The sequence below is a fragment of the Ipomoea triloba genome, chromosome 10 (assembly GCF_003576645.1).
Source record: "Ipomoea triloba cultivar NCNSP0323 chromosome 10, ASM357664v1".
NCBI classification, from domain to species: domain Eukaryota; kingdom Viridiplantae; phylum Streptophyta; class Magnoliopsida; order Solanales; family Convolvulaceae; genus Ipomoea; species Ipomoea triloba.
The window spans coordinates 10,585,016-10,609,144 of NC_044925.1; the positions used below are offsets into that span (position 1 = coordinate 10,585,016).

General features: G+C 33.7%; 2 protein-coding genes across 7 annotated transcripts; one reads left to right on the forward strand and one right to left on the reverse strand.

The window, feature by feature from the left end:
- The first annotated feature begins 4,710 nt into the window (after positions 1-4,710).
- LOC116032836 lies at positions 4,711-10,254 on the forward strand. 6 transcript variants are annotated; one of them, XR_004100797.1, is made up of 8 exons: positions 4,711-5,077; positions 6,058-6,145; positions 6,483-6,562; positions 6,713-6,994; positions 7,537-7,613; positions 7,698-7,799; positions 8,664-8,727; positions 9,985-10,254. XR_004100797.1 is itself a non-coding variant. In XM_031275560.1 (6 exons), the coding sequence occupies exons 3-6, from the start codon at positions 6,541-6,543 to the stop codon at positions 7,780-7,782; spliced, it is 429 nt and encodes a 142-aa protein (XP_031131420.1). In that variant the 5' UTR covers positions 4,711-5,077; positions 6,058-6,145; positions 6,483-6,540; the 3' UTR covers positions 7,783-8,004. The 6 variants fall into 6 exon arrangements, 2 of the variants coding, with proteins under 2 accessions (XP_031131420.1, XP_031131421.1); XR_004100796.1 differs by lacking the exon at positions 6,058-6,145 and having other exon boundaries at positions 4,711-5,082; positions 7,574-7,613; positions 8,661-8,727; XR_004100794.1 differs by lacking the exon at positions 6,058-6,145 and having other exon boundaries at positions 7,574-7,613; positions 8,661-8,727.
- A 2,430-nt stretch (positions 10,255-12,684) lies between these two features.
- On the reverse strand, positions 12,685-13,371 carry LOC116033129. Its single transcript, XM_031275888.1, has one exon. It carries the CDS (start codon positions 13,369-13,371, stop codon positions 12,685-12,687), a length of 687 nt encoding a protein of 228 aa, XP_031131748.1.
- Between the last annotated feature and the right edge of the window lie 10,758 nt (positions 13,372-24,129).

The following is a 24,129-nucleotide window of genomic DNA, read 5'->3' on the forward strand; positions in this document are numbered from 1 at the left end:
CATCCTTATGTATTCTTTTGGATTTTATTGAATTCAGACTTATTTGGTTTTGGTATTGAGGAGTTTTTGTTTATCTTATCAGTTGGAATATGACTAGTTTCTAAATAAAGATAATTCTATTTTTTGGAAAGTTTCTATCTTTAGAAGTACTATCAATAGTAAGTTTTAGAATTTAAAAACGGGGGTGTTACAGGTTGGTATCAGAGCCTAAGTTAGGCTATGTCAACCTAGAGCCTAAGTTGTGAAAACCTGATTTCAGAAACTTAGGTTACGAGCTTTTAGGAATAAGGAACTAAGCTGCAAAGCTTAAGATGTGAACTCTTGAGTATTGGAAATAGGATTGACTGAGGTTAAGGCCTTAAGATTTGAAGATTTCCTAGGTGATAGGGTAAATCAAGATGATGAGACCTAAGAAACCGTGGTGAGAATGTGAGTTTCATTATATTTTCCTTGGTAATTGACAATATATGACTGGAGTGATTAATTGTGTTTGATAATACTCGCATGTGACTAATTCTTTGAAGATATGATACCTTGATGACATAGTGTGCAAATTTGCAAAGCTTTGTGATTGTGTTGATTTGAGAATTCACTTATCGTTAGTGTGAATATTTTGAAAAGAAAACTGTGGCTATTGCACCTTGAAGGTGTGCATCCTTCTGGTGAGTCCTTGGTTGCTAGACAAGTGGTTATTTCTTTTTGTTTTTTTTTATTTGTTAAAGACTTGAGTAAAAACAGCAAGAAACTTGGAAGATTTACCTACATTTTGTATCTATGTGCCTATTTGTGTATAGAATTTGTAGGGTAAGAGATACCCTTAGATAAGTGTTAGTGACAAGAATGCACGTTATTATGTAGAAAATCGCTATGCCGCCAAGAAGGAATGTTGAGGGACAAAATGCTCAAGGAAATGATATCCCTACTAACGTTGAGCCGGCCCATGGATTGCAACAGTTGACTCAATTGACTTAAGCCTTGGAAAATGCGCTACTTCAAAATCAGAATGGAAATGACGTGGCTAAGCGTGTGGCAGCACGCCATCCACCAAACTTCTTGGGGCAAGAGGATCCTATCATCATGGAAGATTGAATCCGCACATTTGATAAGCTGTTTGATGCCGTTAATTGCCAGATGGAACATAGAGTGGACACGGCTGCCTATTACCTTCAGCAGGAGGCTGGCAACTGGTGGGCTAATGTTGGACCGGTACTACGCCAACAACCCAACTTTGGTTGGGAGACTTTCAAGGAGGAGATGAGAGGAAGATTTTACCTAGCCCATGTCAAGATGGCCAAATATGATGAATTCCTACACTTGAGACAGGGAAGCATGACAGTTCAAGAATATTATGCTAAGTTCTTGGCACTAGTGCGATTTGCATCTGCTTTAGTTCCGGATGAGCCTAGGAAGGCCGAGAAGTTTATTAACGGACTGAATTTTGAGACACAAAAGTTTGTATCTGCATTGACGTTCCAGACCCTAAACGAGGCCTATAGTAGTGCTGCCAGTCATTATCGAGTGCAACAGATTCAGAAGGACATAAATGGAAGGAACAAAAGGAAGATAGATGACGATGTGCAACAAAGAGATAAGCGACCTAAGTTTAATTCTTTTGAGCTAAACCAAAATTTTCAAAGAAATAGTAGCAACAATAATGGCAGAAATCATCAGGGTCAAGGCCAAGGATTTGTGAAGAGGAATCAAATGGGGGACATACACTTTTATTGTAGGATATGCAAGAGGGATCACCCAGGAACATACTATCAAGGAAATTTGTTGAAGTGCTATAACTGCAACAAGATGGGACATAGGGCCTATGAGTGCTACGCCAAGAGGAATGGGGATACTAAAAATCAAGGGCAGAACATGACTAAAAGTAATCAAAATGGGAACATGCCCGGGAATCCTGGAAACCGAGGTGGAAATGGTGTGGGAATCACAATCCTAGCAATAGGAATGGGAGCAACAACAACTACACTCAGAACAGAAATGGTGGCAATGGGCAAGGGCAGATCTTTGTTATGAACAGAGCCCAAGCAGAAGCTAATGATGTGGTTTCAGGTATATTCTTAGTAAACTCTATACCTGCTTATGTATTGTTTAACTCTGGTGTGTTAAATTCGTTTATATCTTCTACTTTTGTTAAGAAATTGGGGATAGAGCCAACTTCTAAGATAAAGATAAATGTAAAGATAGCCTCGGGTAGAGTGATGACTTGTGAGGATATGTACGAAAACCTGTCAATTGTTATTGCTAGAACAAACTTTCCTGGAGACTTGATACAATTTGAATTAGATGACATAGATGTGGTGTTAGGGATGGATTGGTTAGGCAAGTTTAAGGCCAAAATCATATGCGATGAACAAAAGGTGATTTTAAGAGGTACCAATGGGAAGCGGGTGTCATACAAAGGAAGTATAAGCAAACCGGAGGTGAAATTGGTGACAATGCAAAGAATGAAGAAGTATGTGGAGAAAGGCCATGAAGCTTACTAGTGTATGATCAAAGATTTGAACAAGGAGGAGGAAACAATCAACCGAGTTCCGGTGGTAAGAGATTTCCCAGATGTGTTTCTGGAGAAAATTCCAGGGATGCCACCAGATAGAGAGGTGGAATTCTCAATCGACTTAGTACCAGGAACTGAACCAATTTCGAAGACACCTTACAGAATAGCACCTAAGGAGATACAAGAATTGAAGGAGCAGATACAAGAACTATTGGACAAAGGCTACATAAGGCCTAGTGTTTCGCCATGGGGTGCTCCAGTTTTATTTGTAAATAAGAAGGATAGTCGACTGCGGTTGTGTATTGACTATAGAGAACTGAACCACGTAACCATTAAGAATAAATACCCTTTACTTTGCATCGATGATTTGTTTGATCAGCTGAAAGGAGCAGGGACTTTCTCGAAGATAGATTTGCGGTCAGGTTATGATCAATTGAAGGTAGCCGAGAAAGACATACCCAAAACGGCATTTCGTACGAGGTACTAGCACTATGAGTTTATAGTAATGTCGTTTGGATTAACAAATGCTCCTGTCGTATTCATGGACATGATGAATAGAGTTTTCCGACCATACTTGGACGAGTTCATAGTGGTATTCATCGATGACATATTGGTATACCCTAAGACTTATGAAGAACATGAAGAACGTAACATTTAAGGAAGGTATTACAAACTTTGCGAGATAACCAATTCTATGCCAAGTTATCCAAGTGTGACTTCTAGAAAAGCAGTGTAGCATTTTTGGGTCATATTGTTACAAAGGAAGGAGTATTGGTGGATCCAGCTAAGGTGAAAGCTGTGATGGAATGGCCGGCACCAACTACGGTCACAGAAGTTAGAAGCTTCTTGGGTTTAGCAGGTTACTACAAGAGGTTTGTACAGGATTTTTCAAAGGTGTTACTAAAAGTCTCACCTACGAAAGGGGTAATGAGATTCAGAAGGAAGGGAAATCTAAGTCCTAGATTTATTGGACCATATGAAGTTTCAGAAAGGATTGGAAAGGTAGCCTATCGATTGGCTTTACCAACAGAGTTGGATAAGGTAACGACCTCATTACTAATAAGTGGTTATTATTAAAATTTTTGGGAATTGGACTTACCTAAGCTGTTTTAAATGTTTGTCCGATAAGGTACATGATGTGTTCCACGTATCTCAATTGAAGAAGTACGTGCATGATAGTTCGCATATAATATGTCCAGAGGTAAGAAAGAATGTTGTTTTGGGACCTCTAAATGCATAAATGGGTGACGATAATACTAAAAACACCAATGTTGTGATTGTAAGGTCGTGGAGATGGACGAGTCTTTAACTTATGAGGAAAAACCAATAAAGATTCTTGATACTAAAACAAGGGAGACCCGAAGGAAAGTTGTGAAGCTTGTTAAGGTGTTGTGCTCAAACCACCAGTCGGAAGAGGCCACTTGGGAAGTAGAGGATGATATGCGAAACCATTACCCGACTTTGTTCGATCAAGGTACTTGTTTAAGTTACGAGGTCGTAACTTTATTTCTTAGGGCGGGGGGTAGAATTTCTTAGTGTGTGTAAAACTCTCTTTATGAGAGGTTGAGTTCCTTCTTTGTTGAGCCTTCCTTGTTCCTTGTTGCCTTATGGTTTTGCTTCGGGGACGAAGCATCTTTTAAGGAGGATAAATTGTGATACCCGGTATTTTTAATTAGTATTATTTATTATTTTTAACATGGATATAAATAAAATTTATTATTATATAATTTATAATTTTATTAATTTATTATTATACTATTTTATGAGACCCAAAATAATTTGAGACTAGTCAACTAATCTACTATTATTTTATTCCTAACTAATTCCTAATTATATATATATGATACGTATGTATATATACTAATATATAGAGTACGTATCACTACTACAAAATTGAACATATAAGCCTAACTTTCCGCTACACCTCTTTAAAAAGGTGTAGCAGATTCCCTAAAATAAAAAAAAGACTATACTTTTCGCGGCACCTATTGAGACCAGGTGCTGCGAAAAGTAAATTATTAAAATAATAATATATTTTTTGCGGCACTCATTCATAATAGGTTCCGCGAAAAGTATATTATTATTTTAATAATTTACTTTTCGCGGCAACTGATCTCTATGGGTGCCGCGAAAAGTAAATATTAAAATAATAATAATATACTTTCCCAAGCATCGCAATTTTCTTACCTTTTTCCCAACACATTTGGCCATTTAGGCCTCCATTTCTTCAGATCTCGTTCTCGCCGACTCCTCCATTTCCTCTCATCCAAGTCTGAGACAATAGCCGACCGCCATTTTCTCTCCTCCATTTCTGCCGTGAGAGACATCGCCATTTCAATCCTCTCCTCCTCAAACAAGAGGAGACCATAGCCGATCTGAGATTTTCTTTAGATCTGCCGTCGCCGCTCCTCCTCAAACGAGATAGCCGATGCCTCCATTTCCTCTCCTCCAAGTCTAAGACCACAGCCGACCGCCGTTTCCTCTCCATTTCTGCTGCCAACAGATCTAAAGCCACAGCCACGCCTCTAACGTTCAGCCGTCGCCGCCAACAGATCTGCATCTCCTTTTATGGTCAGGTCAAGTTTTTTTGCACAGTTTTAATGTAGTTTCTGGTCTGATTTGGTTTATGAATCTCGAACTCTTTCTTTTAGTCAATGGGGTATTTATTTTTCTATTGAAAGCTATTTGAGTATCAAATTTGGTGTGGCTGAATACTGCAAACAGGTTAACATAATCACATATTTTGCTTAAGAACTAAGATCTAATCTTTTACTTTGCTAGATTTTTAGTCTAAAACCCAAATCATACTCATTTTTGGCTTTAAGCTTCCGATTTTTAACAGCATTATCCCCAAATGTGCTAATAGACGGACTTGGTTGTAATTTCTTACATTTAATGATTCTAGTTTGGACTTTGGGCCAATCTTTTAGATGTAGCATCTATATGCAATTTTGCTTATAGATACTCTATCTTCTTTTCTTTTTTCAGCTCATGGCACTCAAGTCTTGTCATGACCGGAATATCACACACAGAGATATTAAACCTGTTAAGAACCTCTAAATACCATATGATATGAATTCGATGTGATTGGGCTTTTTTATATTCACATGTAGATTATTAGATTAAGATACCATAAGAGCTAGCTGTAACCTGCTATGTTAAGAATGAGTGTTGTATGCAGTATGTTTACAATTAACATTACTGGAACATGACAGTAGTGATGCTATGCACTGGTGAACTTCATGTTGCACCTTAGAGATTTCCTGTCTTAAGAGGTGCTACTGATTTACATCAAAATGATGGTTAGTGTATAGTAGTTGCACTTAAAATGAGGATGACTCAAGTGTTTAGTTCCTCCTTTTCCCTTTTAAGGTGTGAATTTTAATGATAAACAATCCCGAAGTAACATAAATATCTAGCTTATACACAATATGGATCATATCACTATCTTCTTATTTAACGGTATATCAATTAACCTTTTTATTCTCCTTTATATAGAATGACTTCCTTATTCTTCTAGTAATTTACTTGAACTTCCATTTTCTGGTTAGAGAATATGGTCATTTGCTTTGAAGATATGGATTCTGGGAGATGCTTGAAAGAACATCCAAGTGGGGATAACAATTATACCACAAAAATGTAATTCAGATTATCTCTTAGCACAATATGGTTGACTTGAAGTCTTATAGCACCTTTTTTTTTTAAACTGAATTTTAGCTTTTTTAGTTTTACTTGGGGTTCTAAATCTATATAAATTGCCTTTGTTTAGTTAAAATTTCAAATAGGAGATGTTGTTCCCATGTCATTGTTCAAATTGTTTTAAACCTGCAGTGGCAGCTGGGGTATTTAGAATTTGTGAAGTCTCATATTTCCCCAAACCCTGGTTTATCCACAAAATTATACATAGTATATGAATTATAACATGTTATGATAGGTGCTTTTATCTTGTCTTAATGTGTATTCTATCATCTATTAGGCGCATTATTGACTTTGGGAGTGCACTGGATTGGATGACTTCACATTGAAGCATTTGTATGGCTCTGTTGGACCTTCAAGGTATTTTATCTGTAGCTAAAAGTTTTCTTTTCTATATTAAGATTTCATGACACAGTCACAAAGGTAGAGTTTAGCTGCTTGGCACAACTTCAAGGGTCATAAGAATATATTTTGTTCATCTTGATTATATTATACTTCCTACTGTTTCAGGGCTGAACAAACTTGTGAATATACTCCACCTGAGGCTTTTCTTAATGCCAGCTGGTACTAGGGGCCAACTTCAGCAAGTCTTAATGCCAGCCGAAAATGGAAACACAGACCAGATCTCAGCTGAAGCCCTCCTCGTCTCACCTTCGTCGATCTCCTCCATCTCTCAGCCGACGCCGATGCCGCAAACTGCCGCGACCTGCAGTAGACGCCACCCGCCGACGCTGCCATTCCGTCTCGACCTGCTAGCCTCCGCCACGCCACTGCTAGCCTCCACCACAGATGGTAAGCCTCCCTTTGAATTTTTTGTTATTTATTTCTTTTCCTAATCTCTAAAATCAAGCTGGATGTGTGCAGATTAAATGAGAAAATAATCATTTTCCCCAAATTATTATGTCTTTTTACCAGATTATCAAAATTGAATTGCCTTAGTGTTAAGTTCCATAGAACTGCATTTGTATGTTTGTTTGAATCTGTTGTTGAAGTTACTGCTGGGAACAGGTAGGGTGCAATTAGTAATTGGAAAAAGAAAAATGAGAAAAGTGTGGGAAAAGAAAAAAAAAATGCACTAAACAGGCCTGTAGAGTTTATTGCTTTATTTGCAAGGTTGTTTGTATCTTTTCTCAAGGTGTCATTTGAAGTGAATATTTTGCATTTGAATGTTTTTGAGTTGAACTACAATACTATACTAATTGGTTAATGTTTGATCACCCCAGACTCTGGAATTTTTTAGTTTCTGGTTTCATTCGCCATTACTTACTTTTCATTGAATATTTGGATCTCTAATTTGTTAATTTATTTCTTATTTCTTATGGTACTGTTTTCAGGCTGTTGTCTTATGCAAATGCAAAATGTTTCTAGCAGGGTTGAAAAACTTTATGCATGAACCTGAGTACATTCTTGAGTGAGTTTCCTTCCCTTTTTGGCATCAAAATTCTGTATTTATTTCTTGATGTATTCATTTATTTGTTATTTTTTACTTAAACAGATTGAAGCTACAGATAAGTCAAAATCAAAGTGCAAGGCTGAGGGGGGAAGGTTCAAGAGATAGTGATTCTTTAGATGCAAAGTGATGAATTTGAGAAGCATGGTGCGTACTGTATTTTCTATTGTCATATATGTACATATATATGAATTTATACTGCCCTCTTTGTAGTTTAGCAACATTGTAAATTTCAAGCTTTCTTAGATTTTTTAATATTGTAACACTAGTTTATTGGTAAAGTACTCACTGCTGCAAATCTTTAATACTGTATTTTCTGTTTTTATTTTTTTAAAAATGGTGCGTTTCTCTCTATACATCAGAACTGGTTTATTGTATATTTAATTTAATTATAAAAAAAAAAAGAACTGGTTTATTGTATAATATTTAATTTAATTATAAAAAAAAAATATTCAGCGGCACCTGCTCATGCAGGTGCCTGAGCAGGTGCCGCATAAAGCAAAAAAAATTGGCTACAACACGGGTGCCGCGGAAAGTCATTTTTAATATTATTTATAAGCTTTTCGCGGCACCTTTTAAAGGTGCTGCGAAAAGCCTATGCTTTTAGCGTCATTGCTATACGCTACACCTGTAGAGGTGTAGCGAAAACACTTTTTACAGGTGTAGCGGATGGATCTTTTTGTACTAGTGTATGTATTTTCTATATAAAAATATGGGTTGTTACGTACATATATATGCTAATACGTATATATGCTTAGGGATAAGAAAAACAAACCTAGATAACTTATACTTTGTTTCTCAATTCCCTAGTCAGCAGCCGATGCTGCCATTCTTCTTTATCATAAGCCGAATCCATCTTTTTGTTCCCATTCGTGATCTTTGGCCGACACTATCAATTCTCACTTCTTCTCAATTCGGTTCGTAAGTCTATTTAGTTTTTTATGGGGTAAATTCTCTGTGATTATATGCTTATCTATATTTCCTTTATTTATGTGAATGCTCGGTTAGAAGGAAGGTTTGCAGAGGAGCGATCGTAGGATTCAGTTCAAGGGTTTTGTGGGTTTTACGAATCCAAGTAAGTGTTTATGTCCATCAAAAACCTACTTTCACGTTGTAAACATATGTATTCTTCCTTGTTTATGTGTATGGATGCTATATTATGAATTTATTATGCTTGAAACGGAAAAAAATTACTCAATTTGGTTGTTGTCTGGAAAATTTCGTGTTAAGATGTGCTACCGATTTTCCTTAGAAAATTCTGCAATCCTGATCATGAATTCTGAAATATTTGTCAATTTCAGCTTATTGTGTGTCTTGTTAATTGTTGAGCCATTGAGAAATTCTTATTTGGATCATGTGAATATATATATTGGTTTCAAGTGTGTTGATGGGAGTCATATAGTTATGTTGAGAAACACACCTAGTTGTATATGAAGTTCAATGGGGTGTTATTAGTACTCTATGTTTTGTTGGCTATTGTGCTTATGATTGCATTTTGAAAATTTACTGTTTTGAAGTGTTATATGAGTAACATTATTATTATTATTATTATTATTATTATTTTATAATAAAGGATAAAAGGTTTGGTTGGATTGTGATGCCCTTAATGAATTATAAGATATGTAGTATCCTGTTATGAAATTCTGGATACTTGGGTTAATACCCAGTTTGTTGTGTAACGAGCAGTAGAAACGTATCCTGTCTCCATACAATTTTTGGTTATGTTATTCTGAGAAGTGGTAAGCTGAGTCTACCACTAGGGTATTTACGCTGTTGAGTAGTAGTCATTAGAAACGTATCATGACTACTAGGACTAGTTACTACCCATTGGATTTGGAAACCCATTGGGGGTGTGCACACTTAAGGTATTAGTTCTATTACACTTAAATGAGATTTTTGTGTAGTGTTCAGTAGAGTGAGTATTGTTCACTAGGGCTTATTAATTAAGACCCTGCCCATTATTTGAGATTAAATGGGATTCTTGCGTAGTGTTCAGTAGAGTTATTACTGTCTACTAGGGCTTAATAATTCAGACCATGCCCATTGTTTGGTATTCTTCCATACTTTCTATAAAAATGCTATCTTTTGGAAATGTATTACTTGTGAAAATGATTATGTTTCTCTTAAGTTTGTGTTGAGGAAATCTTTACGAATATTGTGATGGGAAGTAAATGGTTATATTGAAGTTGAGTCCTATAAAGCTTTATGGCTAATTAATTTGGAAGTGTGGCTATATATTGTATTAAATTTGTTTTACAGGGTGGAGTAAACCTTACTTAGCAAGGTTTTGCTAATTCTGTTGTTTTGTGTCTCTTTTATTTGTGGTTCACAGGTGATTGATTAGATGGCCTGCTGAGAGCGCGCTTATAGTAGAATTCGTAGTTTTCATCCTTATGTATTCTTTTGGATTTTATTGAATTCAGACTTATTTGGTTTTGGTATTGTAAGGACCTATATTTTGAGAATTTTGGTTTAGCCTTACATCTAGCTACAGTTAGTTTAGATGTGGCGGTTTCACCCTCGTGGTTTTGAGGAGTTTTTGTTTATCTTATCAGTTAGAATGTGACTAGTTTCTAAATAAAGATAATTCTATTTTTGGAAAGTTTATATCTTTAGAAGTACTATCAATAGTAAGTTTTAGAATTTAAAAACGGGGGTGTTACAAGTCCGTTGTCAAAATTATCTACTGCATTCAAGATTAGAGATCTTGGTGAACTAGGTTTCTTTCTTGGTATTGAGATGGTAAAGAGTGCGTGGTAGTGCTATTGTTCTCTCTCAACAAAGGTATATGACTAATATATTGAAACATGCTGGTATGGTTGAGTGTAAACCTTTGGCTACACCTGTCTCTACTGTGAAAGTTTCTTCCTCAATTTTTAATGCAGACATGTATGATGATCCAACAAAATTTAGGAGTCTGGCTGGGGCACTGCAATATCTCACGGTGACACATCCTGATATGTCCTTTGCACTAAATCAACTTTGTCAACATATGCATGCTCCTACGGTTTCACACTGGGAGCACTTGAAACGGGTGCTACGGTATGTTAAAGGTACATTGACTTATGGCTTACGTGTGAATCAATCATTGTCTAGGGAACTTCATGCCTTTTCTGATTCTGATTGGGCTGGTTGTCCTGAAGACCGTAAGTCTATTAGTGGTTATGTTGTGTTTTTGGGAACCAATCTTGTGTCATGTGTGTGTAAGAAGCAGAGAACAGTTGCTAGATCTTCTACAGAGGCAGAATATAAAGCTCTAGTAGATGTCTGTGATGAAGTAACTTGGATTGTGTCTCTTTTACGAGAAATCAAGATTCCTGACATTCATGTTCCCGAGTTATGGTGTGATAATCTTGGTGCTACATATATGTGTGCAAATCCTATCTTTCATGGTCGCACCAAACATGTTGAAATTGATTACCACTTCATTAGAGATAAGGTAGCCTCTGGAGAAATTCAAGTCAACTTTATTTCAACTAAAGGTCAACTTGCGGATATATTTATGAAGGCTCTTCCAAGTCCTAGATTTTCTTTTCTTAGAGACAAGCTAAGGTTTCTAATCTACCATGAGCTTGAGGTGGAGTATTAGGATTCTATGTATCTAAGTTACACTATGACTATCAATTCTAATCTATCTGAGACTCCTCTTGTATACATATCCTTATTCACTACTATTGCAATCATTGAACTCTATTGAATACAAACATTATGTTGTCATCCATTCGACTGGATAGTTGTTAGCCAATTTCCTTGTATTTGTTGTCATTATGTTAGGTTTCAATTTTGAACTAGTAGTGGTTGGCATATGTTAGATTATTCATTTGATTTACGTGGGTCAAGGATGAACTTTTGTGCCCCTTGACTTTTTTTTTTTTTTTTTTTTTTTTTTTTTTAATAAATTGACCTTATTAAAAAAAAAAAAGTAGTTGTATAGTGGCATCAACCATATAAACTAGTGGATAGGATATGGTGTTGGACCATGAGATCAGGACAAATATAATTATACTATGAACCTTGACCTATATTGAAATGTGAACTATTGATAAATACTTATTTTTATTATGTTAAATGTTCATTATCAATATATTGAATGTTCATTTTAATATAGTATACTTAAAATTGAACCTTCAGTACATTAAAAATAAATTTTTAAAAAATGAGCACTTAATGTACTAAAAATAAACATTCATAAGTATATTAAAAATGAACCTTACATTAATGATCTACTTTACAAGTTGGACCATGGTCCACGGTATGACGGATGAGATCACAGGCAAAGTCAATTTGTTTACAAGTACAAAAATTGTTAACTGCACGTACGTACGTACATAATGTGTTAACTGTAGACGCATAATTTTTGAATTAGTGTCCACAATGCAATATGAATCTTGGTCCATGGTATAATAATTGATCACTGGAAGAGCCAACATTTAGATTTAGCAACTATTATATCATGGACGATCATGATCCATCTTACAATGTGGGTCACAGACATATAATTAATTTTTAATATACTGAATGCTCATTTAATTTTTTAAAAGTCCATTACTTTTGTTCTGAATGTTCATTTTTAAATATACTACTTAAAAATTAACTTTCAACATTAAAAATAAACTTTTAGTATACTAAAAATAAAGTTACAGTACTGAATCCTTAAAGATAAAGAAACATAGGATATGATTAGAGAAACTCTACAATATAATGAGTTGTTTTAGTTTAATTTTCGACATTTAATTTACACAATTACGAATTCCAAAGAAATTAATCATGGTGTTCTTGAAGCAGCATATATCCTAGCTTAGAACATGACCCAGTGAAAGTGAACACAATGAGAGAACTGAATATACAAAAATAGCATTTGGACACTAAAGGCATAAAATAAAGCATACATATATGCACCGAATGTGTATATTCAAATTTTTTGTTTATGAAGTTGAAAACAGAAAAACTCCATCCATAATATAAGTAATATAGGGAATTGAAGCTTTGCAAACATGCATGAAGAAGGCCAGGAAAAACTAACTCTTGTGAATTAAGTTGGCTTCATGTCTTGAAACATTAAGGACCATAGTGAATGACGAGGGTTGTTGTGATTAGTGGTTGGGCTCATGCTCATCAAAGTCCAGGTGGCATCTAAGGGCCCTGATTTAGTTTGGCTTATGGTGGGAAACACCATCTTTCCACCCCAACCCAAAGGGCTACAGCTTGGGAGCATCAATCTCTCTTGAACAACCTTATTGGCATCCAAGGGCCCTGATAAGCTGCTTCTTGTAGTAGTGATTGCCATTTTCTCCTGAACCGGAACCTGAACCTTCCTATCAAGCGGCCCTGATTTGAGTAACCGTGGTTTACCCGGCCGCAATAGACCCCGTTCCTGATAAGGGTTCATCATCAGCTTGTTAACCTTCCTCTGATGATGATGATGATGATGATGAGGAACCATCTTGGCAAGAAGCTTCTTGGTTTTGTTTACGAATGTTGAAAGGCCTCTGGCCTCCTTATTCCTTGCTAGCTTTAGAATCTCCAGGCGGTGTTTAGCCACGGATATGCCCATGCTCTGAAGAAACTCGTGGTTGAAGTGCCTCAAATCTTCATCCTTGAGCTCATTCCGTGTGAAGACTAGGCCATACTCGTACACATGTGAAGGCTCAAGAGAAGACGACTTTGACAGCCAAGAATACCAATCCATAGCTTCTTCCTCACCATGCTTCTTCTTCATCTTCAATTTTAATTTTCTCTCTCTGATCTTATTACGTAGCTGATGATATATGATGTTACGTTGATTATTTGTGACACTGAAAAGACCCTCCCTCCACACCACCCAAATTTATAAATATATAATAATCCTACAACAACAACTTCTTGTGTTTTAATTTACAATTAAGAAAAAATTGCATTTTCCATCTTTTAAGTTATATGGTAATTGTTGGTCGTGCTTACTTTTTGTTTCTAAGCTATTATTGGCGTTACACTCATCATTTTATTCACTTTTTGTGCTCAATTTTCGCGCCAAAAATATATATACTAACACTGCAAATTCTGTCCCTAACGTTTTGTTAGTAAATGGACAAAAAATGCAACCGCAATGATAATTTTAAGGTCAAGAAGTAATACGATCAACAATTAAAGACGAATTTTACAATTATCCGATAACTTAGGGACGAGAAATATTTAATTAATATATAGGTATGTCTTTTTGGTATTGTTGATGATATTTTTCTTAAAAAAATAATAATGTGGTCTAGTAACTTTTGTCTTAAACACTGTTTAGGAGAGTGGCGACATCGATGATACTAAAATAGTAATAGGAGCCGTTGATCATATGCATAACTCTCATTAGACTCTTTCTCTATAGTTTTTTTTTTTTTTTTTTTTTTTTTTTAGAACACTTCCTCTATAGTTTTAAGAAAACTATAGTTAATTAAGAATTAAGATGGTGGACCACTCCCACCATAATTTTATCAAATGGTACACTAACTGAGGTTAAATCAGTGGACCGATCTAAACTCACCTAACCATCCTCCCAATTCCCAAGCTCACCCTTCATTTATATATAGTTGACTATAACTTTGAGTGAGATTTATTATATTTTTAAATTAGATACAAATCTATCATTTTAATATTTTATATATAGTAATTGTTCTTCACACATTTACTTCTATTCCTGTCAAGAACTTCTCGCTATTTTTTTAATACAATTTATTTCTCGTGTATGACTTGTAAGTTATTATACAAAGTGAAGTTTATGCAATGCACACCGTAGAAGGTGGCGACATATTTAATTTCTTTCATCACCTAACAAAAGACTTCCCCACTAGCTACCATTTAAAATTCATTGAGTGAACAACCTTAGCTTTACTTATATGTATTTTAATTTATGTGTGATTCATATGAATCTACCATTTTAATATCTGATGGTAATTGTTTTCTATACACTGTATATCTGACCTCTATATGTTCACCACTATATAATATTTAAGGAAAATATTAATTCTGGTACGTGTGCATATGACATGTCCCACGCCACAAGGAAAAGGTGAGAGTAGATATGTGGTTGATGAGGACGTGAGTGAATGTGGTTGGTGCGTGAATAATATGTCACTTATTTGGCCACTTTATGAAATTCAAATGGTAGTTGGATTGATATATGACGTTTGAGCATTTCTTTTGTCGTATCCATTAGATGGATTTTAATTTCCTTGTACATGTCAGTTGGTTGTTAATCTAACTATTAAATTTGTATTAGGTATGGTTTTGGAATTTGATACATATAATAATTTTTAGTTAAAATGTATTTTTTTTTATAGATTTATAAAAAGAAATTATTAGGCCATTGACTCATGGTTAATTACAAATATAAAAATTCATTTTTAATATACATAGTATTAAATTAAAGATTCATTTTTAGTATACTAAATGTTTATTTTTTGCACTAAATATCTATTTTTATATATACTATCAAAAATTGAACTTTCAGTAGATTAAAATTAAATATTCTATATATTAAAATAAACAATTATTAGTGGTTGACAATACAATTTGCTTAAAAAATATTATGTGTCTTGTATGAAATGGTATTGTACAAGACTTTTTCGTAAATTTGCCTTCTTCACTATATTATAGTCTTTATTTATGAAAATAGTAAGTATTTTAATCCTCAAATTTCAATGAAATAGAAGGCTTATTTTTATTATATTATTAACGCATCCACTTTAATTCTGAAATTGAGAACAACATAACATTTTTATCCCTAAATAATAACAATATTGAGGGATTGTTTGAAAACTTGAAAAATATTTTTTAGAAAATAATTTATTTTTTAAAAAATATTTTTATTTTTAGTATTTGGCTACAAGTCAGAAAATAGTCTACTCCTATTTGACTAAAAGTCATAAAATTATATTTTTTATTAGTTAATTTTTAAAAACATGAGCATAAATATGTTACAAAGTTATTTTTTATAAAATATTAATTATTTTAATATTGACAATAATTATTAATTATACTAAAATAAAATTATAAATGAAAATTTGGAACATTTATAAATATTAATAATAATTATAATAAAAAGTAGTAAATATATAATTTTTAACTTGTAACTTATTATAATAAAAAATACATAAATTGATAAATATATTATTTCTGAACTAAAAAAATTATAACATACATATATATATATATATATATATATATATATATATATATATATATATATATATATATATATATTATTACATTTATTGAGTTATTATTTACCATAATAATAATTAGATTTTATATAGTAATAGTTTGGAAGATAGTTCGGGTTGAAAGTTGTAAAAGTAGGATTTTATTTTTTATTAGTAGCTGGGTTCGAGAAATATTTAATTTAGCTCCTAATAATTTAAAAAGGATTAATAAAAAGAAATAAAAGGAAATGTTTGTTAATATGGGAGCATGCATATTATTTGTGCCAAATGTAGGTATATGTAAATGTAGAAATTCCGCAAAAGAATATGCTAAGCATTTATATATGGAGTAATTGTTTTTTTAGTAGTACTTATCTATTTGAATACAGTCTCTGTTCATAATTACTTTCTCAATCTATTAAAGTATAAAGAGTTCATACCGCCTCCACTGAAACCTACAACTTCTCATATGAGAGTGCAACTTGGTGCCACTAGACCGCAAGTCTTGGCAGCATCTATATAACTGTTATTCACAAAACAATCATTTCGTAATGTAGCAAACTGCAAAACACAACACTAACTTTTCTTTTAATTTTTTTAAAGAAGTTTTAAAAATCTTTGGTCTTGTTGGGTTGGAAGTGGCCCCCAATACATTGGCAAATTATTGTGTGGATCATAGTCCACACAATGCTATGTGAACCATAAAAAGTACATTATAATATAATAAAAGTATATTATTTGTGTACTGAATGTATATTATACAAAATAATATATTTTTAGTACTCAAATAATGTATTTTTACCTGAATATAATGTATATTTTTAATATACTAAAAATATATTATTTTTGTATTTAATATACATTATTTGATAATATACAAAGTCATGTACTTTCAAATAATATAATCTATGTACAAAAATAATGTATGTTTTATTTATGGCCCACACAAGTGCGTAGACCATGGTCCACAAAATAATGCTCAAAATACATTGTCTAATGGATGTGAAACATTACATAAAGACTTGTTTTCAGTAGAAGGATGGAGTTCAATTTCTCCACAGATACATTGAGCTAGATTTATCGCACCATAAGCCTAAAGGCGGGCTTATGGGATCCAGGAAAACCTGTGTTAAAAATAATAATAATAATTATCGCACCATAAGCCTAAAGGCGGGCTTATGGGATCCACTATCCAGGAAAACCTGTGTTAAAAATAATAATAATAATAATAATAATTAATAATAATAGGTTTGTAGCATGGACCTTCTGCAAATATGGTTGGAGGGAGTATAGGTACAATATTTAGTTTGGATGGTGCGCCATAACAACCACATGCACAGCTAAAACGAACGTCAGTTACTTTGCATTCAGGGACTTCCATCATGACATTAATTGAAGTTGTAGTATTTATATGTATCACATGCCACACCTTAAGTTTCTCTATCAACCCACAATCAAGGCAGGTAGGAGCTTTAATTTTAATTTATACTTGCAAGCCTGATAAAGACTCATCAATTCTTTTCTTCTATTTTTCTTTTTAATTTTTAATTTTTATATATATAGCATATATCAAGAGTCATTTTCATTTTTAGTCCTACTGTTATTGGGGCATTGCCAATTTTAGTCCACTTCATTAATTTTTGCAACATTGTGGCCAGTCTTATTTAGTCCTTACCACTTTTAGTTCACCGTTAAAATTTTTGTTAAATAACCGTCCAAAACAGGGGTATTTTGGTCTTTTCATGCTTTGGTCATCTCCTTTATCTTTTGCAGAGGTTTTCCTTATATATTTTCATCCAATGAAGAGGTCTGGCGAAAGACATGGGTTTGTAATGTGGCTCACATGGCTTTCGTCGGACCTCTTCATTGGATGAAAATGTGTAAGGAAAACCACTGCAAAGGGTCAAGGAGATGACCAAAGCATGAAAAGACCAAAAATACCCCTGTTTTGGATGACCATTTGACGAAAATTTTAACGGTTGACTAAAAGTGGCAAGGACTAAATAAGACTGGCCGCATTGTGGCAAAAATTAATGAAGTGGACTAAAATTGGCAATGCCCCAATAACAGTAGGACAAAAAATTATTGGAATTGCTCACACGTACAGCAAGGGGAAAGCAAAACTATGAAATGTTTATTGATAGCAATGGAAACTTACAGAATGAAAATGAGAAGTTTAGAGACTATGAAGAGCTAGTACAGTATATATAACTAGGGAAGAAAACAGATAGAGACTATGACGAGCTAGTACAGTATATATAACTAGGGAAGAAAACAGATTAGTGTAAAAGTACACTACTACCCCTAGTTATCCTAACAGTTATCCTCCAATACCCCCCGGTAAGCTGGAGCATGCAAGTTTGTATGTCCAGCTTAGAGTGAAAGTGAGACCCATCTTGTCATTGCACCAAGCAGATCATAAGCAAACACCACTGAAAATGCAGTACATCTTCCCATGTAAAGTCTGTATGCTCAACATCAAGCCCCAAAACATCATAGAGGATATTATGCTCATCAAATTTTGAATCAACATGATAAAAACCCTTGGCAGTAGAAACAATTTTGGTTGAATAAAGATGTGATTGAGCTTTCTGAATTCTCACAGCAGAAACAATATTCATGACACCAAAAACATTAAGCACTATATTTCACTAATGCTTCTTAGTTCAGCTAATATAATTCTTGTTAGTACTCTCACACCTTTCCTAAATGTTTAAAAAACATGACTGCACACATCAACCGTTGAGTCCTCATTCATGATTCAACACAAAACAAAAAAAAAACTTTGGTTTGCACCAAGCAATCCAAGAAACAGTTCTGATCAATATTTCTTCAATGAGTGGTGGCACAAGGCCTAGGGTCTTGGATTTCCCAGTTTTAAGTCCACTTGTCAATCCAGCAGCTGAACGCATGCTTGCTCTAGCAGCAGAAGGTTTGTTCTTTACATTTATTCTTATGATTTCTCCTTCCTTTACGGAGTGATTTATAGCTGGATGAATGTCAATATGACTATTCTCATCACTGGTCCAGCCATCCACACTCATGAGTGTTCCACAGTATGATAGAACCTTCCCCACTACAATATTCTGCCATAAACCTCTCCGGTCACTCACATGCTTCGATTCATCAATCTCAACTCTAACTTTGGCCAAATTTGGCTCTGTTTTATGAATCATTGCAGAACCTAGGGCAATCTCCGGCCCAATCGGTTCATAAATTGCAGCAATCGTATCAAATTGAAACAAATGAATAGGTAGAAAAGGCAATTGAATCCATACCAAAGCTAATGGTGAATCCTCCTTGACGTACCACTCCGACGTCCACCGAGAAAACCAAACACAGACTCCATCCATTGAAACCAGACATCTCCACTCCCTTGCATCAATTTTGACTATTGGAACCTATTGACCGCCTCGCACCAGCTTGACGAGAGATCGATCTGGTTGATTCTCGCCCATATCGCCTCCAACTTCTTGATCGGTCCTTGATTTGCGGCGGCTGCGGACTTTATTAACTGAATTGAGCTCCTCGTCATCATCTAGATCTTCGTCTAACTTCTTAACGAGCACTATGCTCATGCTTTCCACGGATATGCTCCGGGAACTACAACTGAAGGCTATAAACCGGAGATTAACGAACACTCTGTCCGAAATCTTCACGGATCCGTTCAGATTGAAAATTGCAAACAGAGGACTGATGAGCACTTTGCTCAAAACCTTCACGGATCTGCTCCATGATTGGCTTGATTTGAAGAAGAGCACTGTGCTCCGATCTTCGCTAAACTGTAGAAACAACAAATTGAACGAGAAAATTCGAAGAAAAACTTGCTTCGATCTTGTTATTCCTCTGCGGAGTAACGATCCTCTACGGATCTGCCGTTGGACACGAACGTGGCGCAGCTCAGCGTGACTCGCCGGTTCCGGAAGCGGCATAACTCCCTCACCGGCGAGCTCTAATACCATATTGGAATTGCTCACACATACAGGAAGGGGAAAGCAAAACTATGAAATGTTTATTGATAGCAATGGAAACTTACAGAATGAAAATGAGAAGTTTAGAGACTATGAAGAGCTAGTACAGTATATATAACTAGGGAAGAAAACAGATAGAGACTATGAAGAGCTAGTACAGTATATATAACTAGGGAAGAAAACAGATTAGTGTAAAAGTACACTACTACCCCTAGTTATTTTCATCCTAACAGTTATCCTCCAACAAAAATGGAAATGACTCCATATATCAAATACGAAGTTCGTTCTACTATCATATTGTTTTATTGGGATTTTATTGATAGGTGAAATTTAATTTTTAAACAATATACGTAGTTCTAACGGGTGAGAATTGAAAGGAAATACGTAGTATAAAGTCCAAAATATCCCTACTTATTATTACTTCTCAGCGCTACACTTCCCTTCTGCGTCACCCATCTTGTAAATATTGTAAGTCAAGCACGCTTCACCACAGAGTTCTTTGGCTATCTGGTTGTCATATCCTACTTAAAATCAATTAGTGATAAGTAGAGGTAGATTAACAATTTAACCACATCCTTATATGGTAATTCACAATGACACGTCTCGAATCGAGTAATGGCTGGACTCGGCCGATGCTCAACATTATTATTATTATTATTATTATTATTGTTGTTGTTGTTATAAATCCTAAATGACTAAATTCAAATTTTGCTTTTGAAAATTTATGTAACACATTGTAAATAAATTCTAGAATTATATTGCATAATGAAAGCAATAAAATAGATATGGGAGTTTTGAGAAAACATATTTGATTGAAGTTAGCCTACTGATTGACATTGTGTGTTGAGAGTAGAAGAAGAAAGACACACTATAATAGAAAAAGAGAGGTCAAACATCAATTTTAGGTTTAAAAAGAAGGGTAGTTTTGTCTCAAAATTATTATTTTTCCTTCATAAACCCATAGAATTGAAATACCAAGGGGGCATGATATTTTAATTCCATGAAAATGAGAGAATTTCAATTCCGCATAATTGCAATTCGCGCAAACTTAACGAAGAAATTTGCTTGCTTTTGGAATAATGTGAAAATTAGGTAGGAATGAAATTGTAATTCACTCTGACCAAACGCCTTTAAGATGGCAATTTTTATATGCAACAAAAATAGTGCATGCATTGAGAAGGAAAATATGGATTGAAATGTATTAGATCAAATTTTAAGTCTGATTCAAAGTAAACTTTCATTTTAGCATTCACTAAGCCCACCAATACCACCCACACACATAATTATACTAAAGAAATTTCAACAAGGCAATCTTGTATACTTAGTCACTAATTATTATGAATTGTAAATTTGGTTCTTAATTAGTTACAGAAGTAACTATTTTTTATTGTTCAAATGATAAAAATAGTACAACTTTCACAAGTAACTATTTTACCTTTTTGAAGGACAAAAATAATCACTTTTATGACTAATTAAGGATCAAATTTGTAACCCATAATAATTATGAACTACACTTACACTTAATTTATAAAATGAATTATTAGAAGTGTAATTTTTCCTAATAAAAATCTACCAAATCTATACTATATATAAAAGTAAAATTCTCCTATTTCATTTTCCTGCCCAAACTTTTGTAGTCAATTAATTAAATATTTTATTGGTCAAATAATTAATAAATCTTATTTCGTAAGAAAATTTAAAATAGAAGTTAACTAATATCTATTAATTGGTAATATTGTTTCTATATTCACTTATAAATACTATTAATAAAAATAAAATCATCCCCATCAACTTTCTGGCACAAACTAATATTATTAATTAATTGGTAAAAAAATTTTATTTACCAAATTATGAGAATAATTAAACCATTATAATTGTGAGAATAATGGAAATGAATTCTGCGTAATTTTATAAAAAAAATTATTTATTAATTATTATTATTTTCACCAATAATAATAATTCGAATACTTATTTATACTTCTATAGCTATACTACTGTTAATAAAAATAAAACCATCTTTTTTTAAAATTCCCGTCCAAACAATAGTAAAGATAAAATAGAAAAGAAAACTGATTTTACTAATTGATTGAAAATATAAAAAGATCCTAATGGAAAAGAAAACAGAAAGTAGGCAATTTGGAAAAGGAAAAGGATATTACTAATTGACTGAAAATTAATTTAAAACATAAAAAAAAATTAATTACACTTTCTTTTGAAAAATTTAAATTATTTTAACTTTAAAAAAATTAATTAAACATTGGTGGTTAGATTTTTTATATTACTTACAATTAATTTATTCAAATATAGAGGATGAAGAAAAAACTAAATGCGATATGGTGAAAATGAATATAATTAAGGTATAAAAGTATAATTTGCACATATATTAGTTTAATTGACTAATAATAATTGCATAATAATTATTATGGTAATTAAGCTAAACTTTGAATTTACTTTTATAATAATTATAATTAAATTATTTCTCATTTTTCCCATATTTATTTTAGTAATAATATAATTACGTAAGTCATATTATATATTGATCTTTTTAAGATAATTGTATACAAACATGTTATATATTATTCAATTAATTGAGTAATACTTTTGCACTAATCTTATAATCAAATAAATGTACACGTTCAATATTAGAATGTTTTATAATTTTATCTTTATTTTTATTATTATTATTTAAATATATAATAAAAAATTTATCCGTGCATCGCACGCGTAATTGGACAATTATTTGCTCTAATTCAAGCAAGGAAAACATCGAAAAAACATAATCGATCCAACCAATTTCATCAATTGCGCTATATAATATTTGATGTTATAATTTATATAATAATTGTATATCGATCCAAATATTTTTAAAATAATAGTTATAATAAGAGGGAAATACCTAATAAGAAGCAAATTAATTTGCGCAATATCTTGAGTGTTTTGTGTATAATTGGAGTTGTACATTGTGCTTTTTGTGTTGTATGGTTTTTCTTAATTTGGAAATAAGTGCACTCTTTTATGTCAACCCTCATTAAAGTCTTCTATGTGCTTTTCCTTTTCACCCATCACTCTTTTGTTCTTTTTCAGACTTTCAACTCAATCACAACATAACAATGCATTTTTTCTTGATTTTTGTCAGCCCAAAAAACTTGAGATAATTTTTTATTGATGTGGAAGATGATTTTTGAATTGTTTTTTTCCTACAAAACACAAGATTTTGTCAGAAAAAAAGAAACAGACAGCAGCGTATGCTTGGTGCGCACTATCGCCCCAACGGGCGTGTATTTCCCACACGTCCGCTAGGGCATTTCAGAGTGGCCGCCAGCTGGCGGCCACTCTGGAGAAGAAAGGTGTTTTTAATTTTTGTTTTTTCAATTTGTCAGAATTTTTTTTCTTGTTAGCTTTTCTCCTTTTTGTTCTCCTTTTTCTCTCTCCTAGTGGCACATAAAAAACTATAAAAACTCTTGGACTGATGCAAATGCTCTAGAGCATCCTCAATATTTGTAGTTTTTGTGGATATGTGTGACTAGGAAAGAGAAGGTGAGATGAAAGAGAGAATTAAAAAAACAAATAAAAAAAAAAAAAGAAACAAACATCAGATTAATGCGCCCAGCTGGGTGTTATGGAATTACTATGCATGTGACCAAATGCAATTCATATTTGAAGTTGTGGTTTTAGTGGTGGTGAGAGATGGAATAAGAAGGGTAAAATAGAGAAGAAGTTCTCCGAATGTCGTGTTCTCAAGGATGACAAATTGGAATCGAATCACATGTTGGCATTCAGGGTGTTAAGAGGCAAGAGTTACAAGAATCACTAGAAAACAAAATAATTATAAAGCAAGAGGGAAAGCAATGGTAAAACTAAGGTAACGATGAAAGAAAGCAAGGAGATGAATGTCCTATCTAGGTCTCATGTTTGATACTACACGGGGAATCTAGACAATGTGACTAGGACTGAATCAAGGGAACCCACGGCACCATTAACGGGTGGCGTCACACTCCGGACTCCCGGTTCCTCATTCGGATGGGGCATTTTGACAAACACTTGGTCTACCACTCCTCCCAGGCCTTGTCCACTCGGACCAAGGGCGGGGATGTGATCGATTAGGACTCATACAGATCCTCTATCGCGCAATCTATACTTCTTATAACTTTGCTACCTATTGAGGCCTCAAATAGGCACAAATCAAGCTACACATCAACCACACATGACATAAGAACCCTAAATCAACATTTCTAGAAACAATGGAAGAATTGTACCAAATCTAAACTAGTTACTCATTGCAATAATCAAAACAAGAGTTTATTACCGAAATGGTCCCTCGACAATTGCGAAATTACC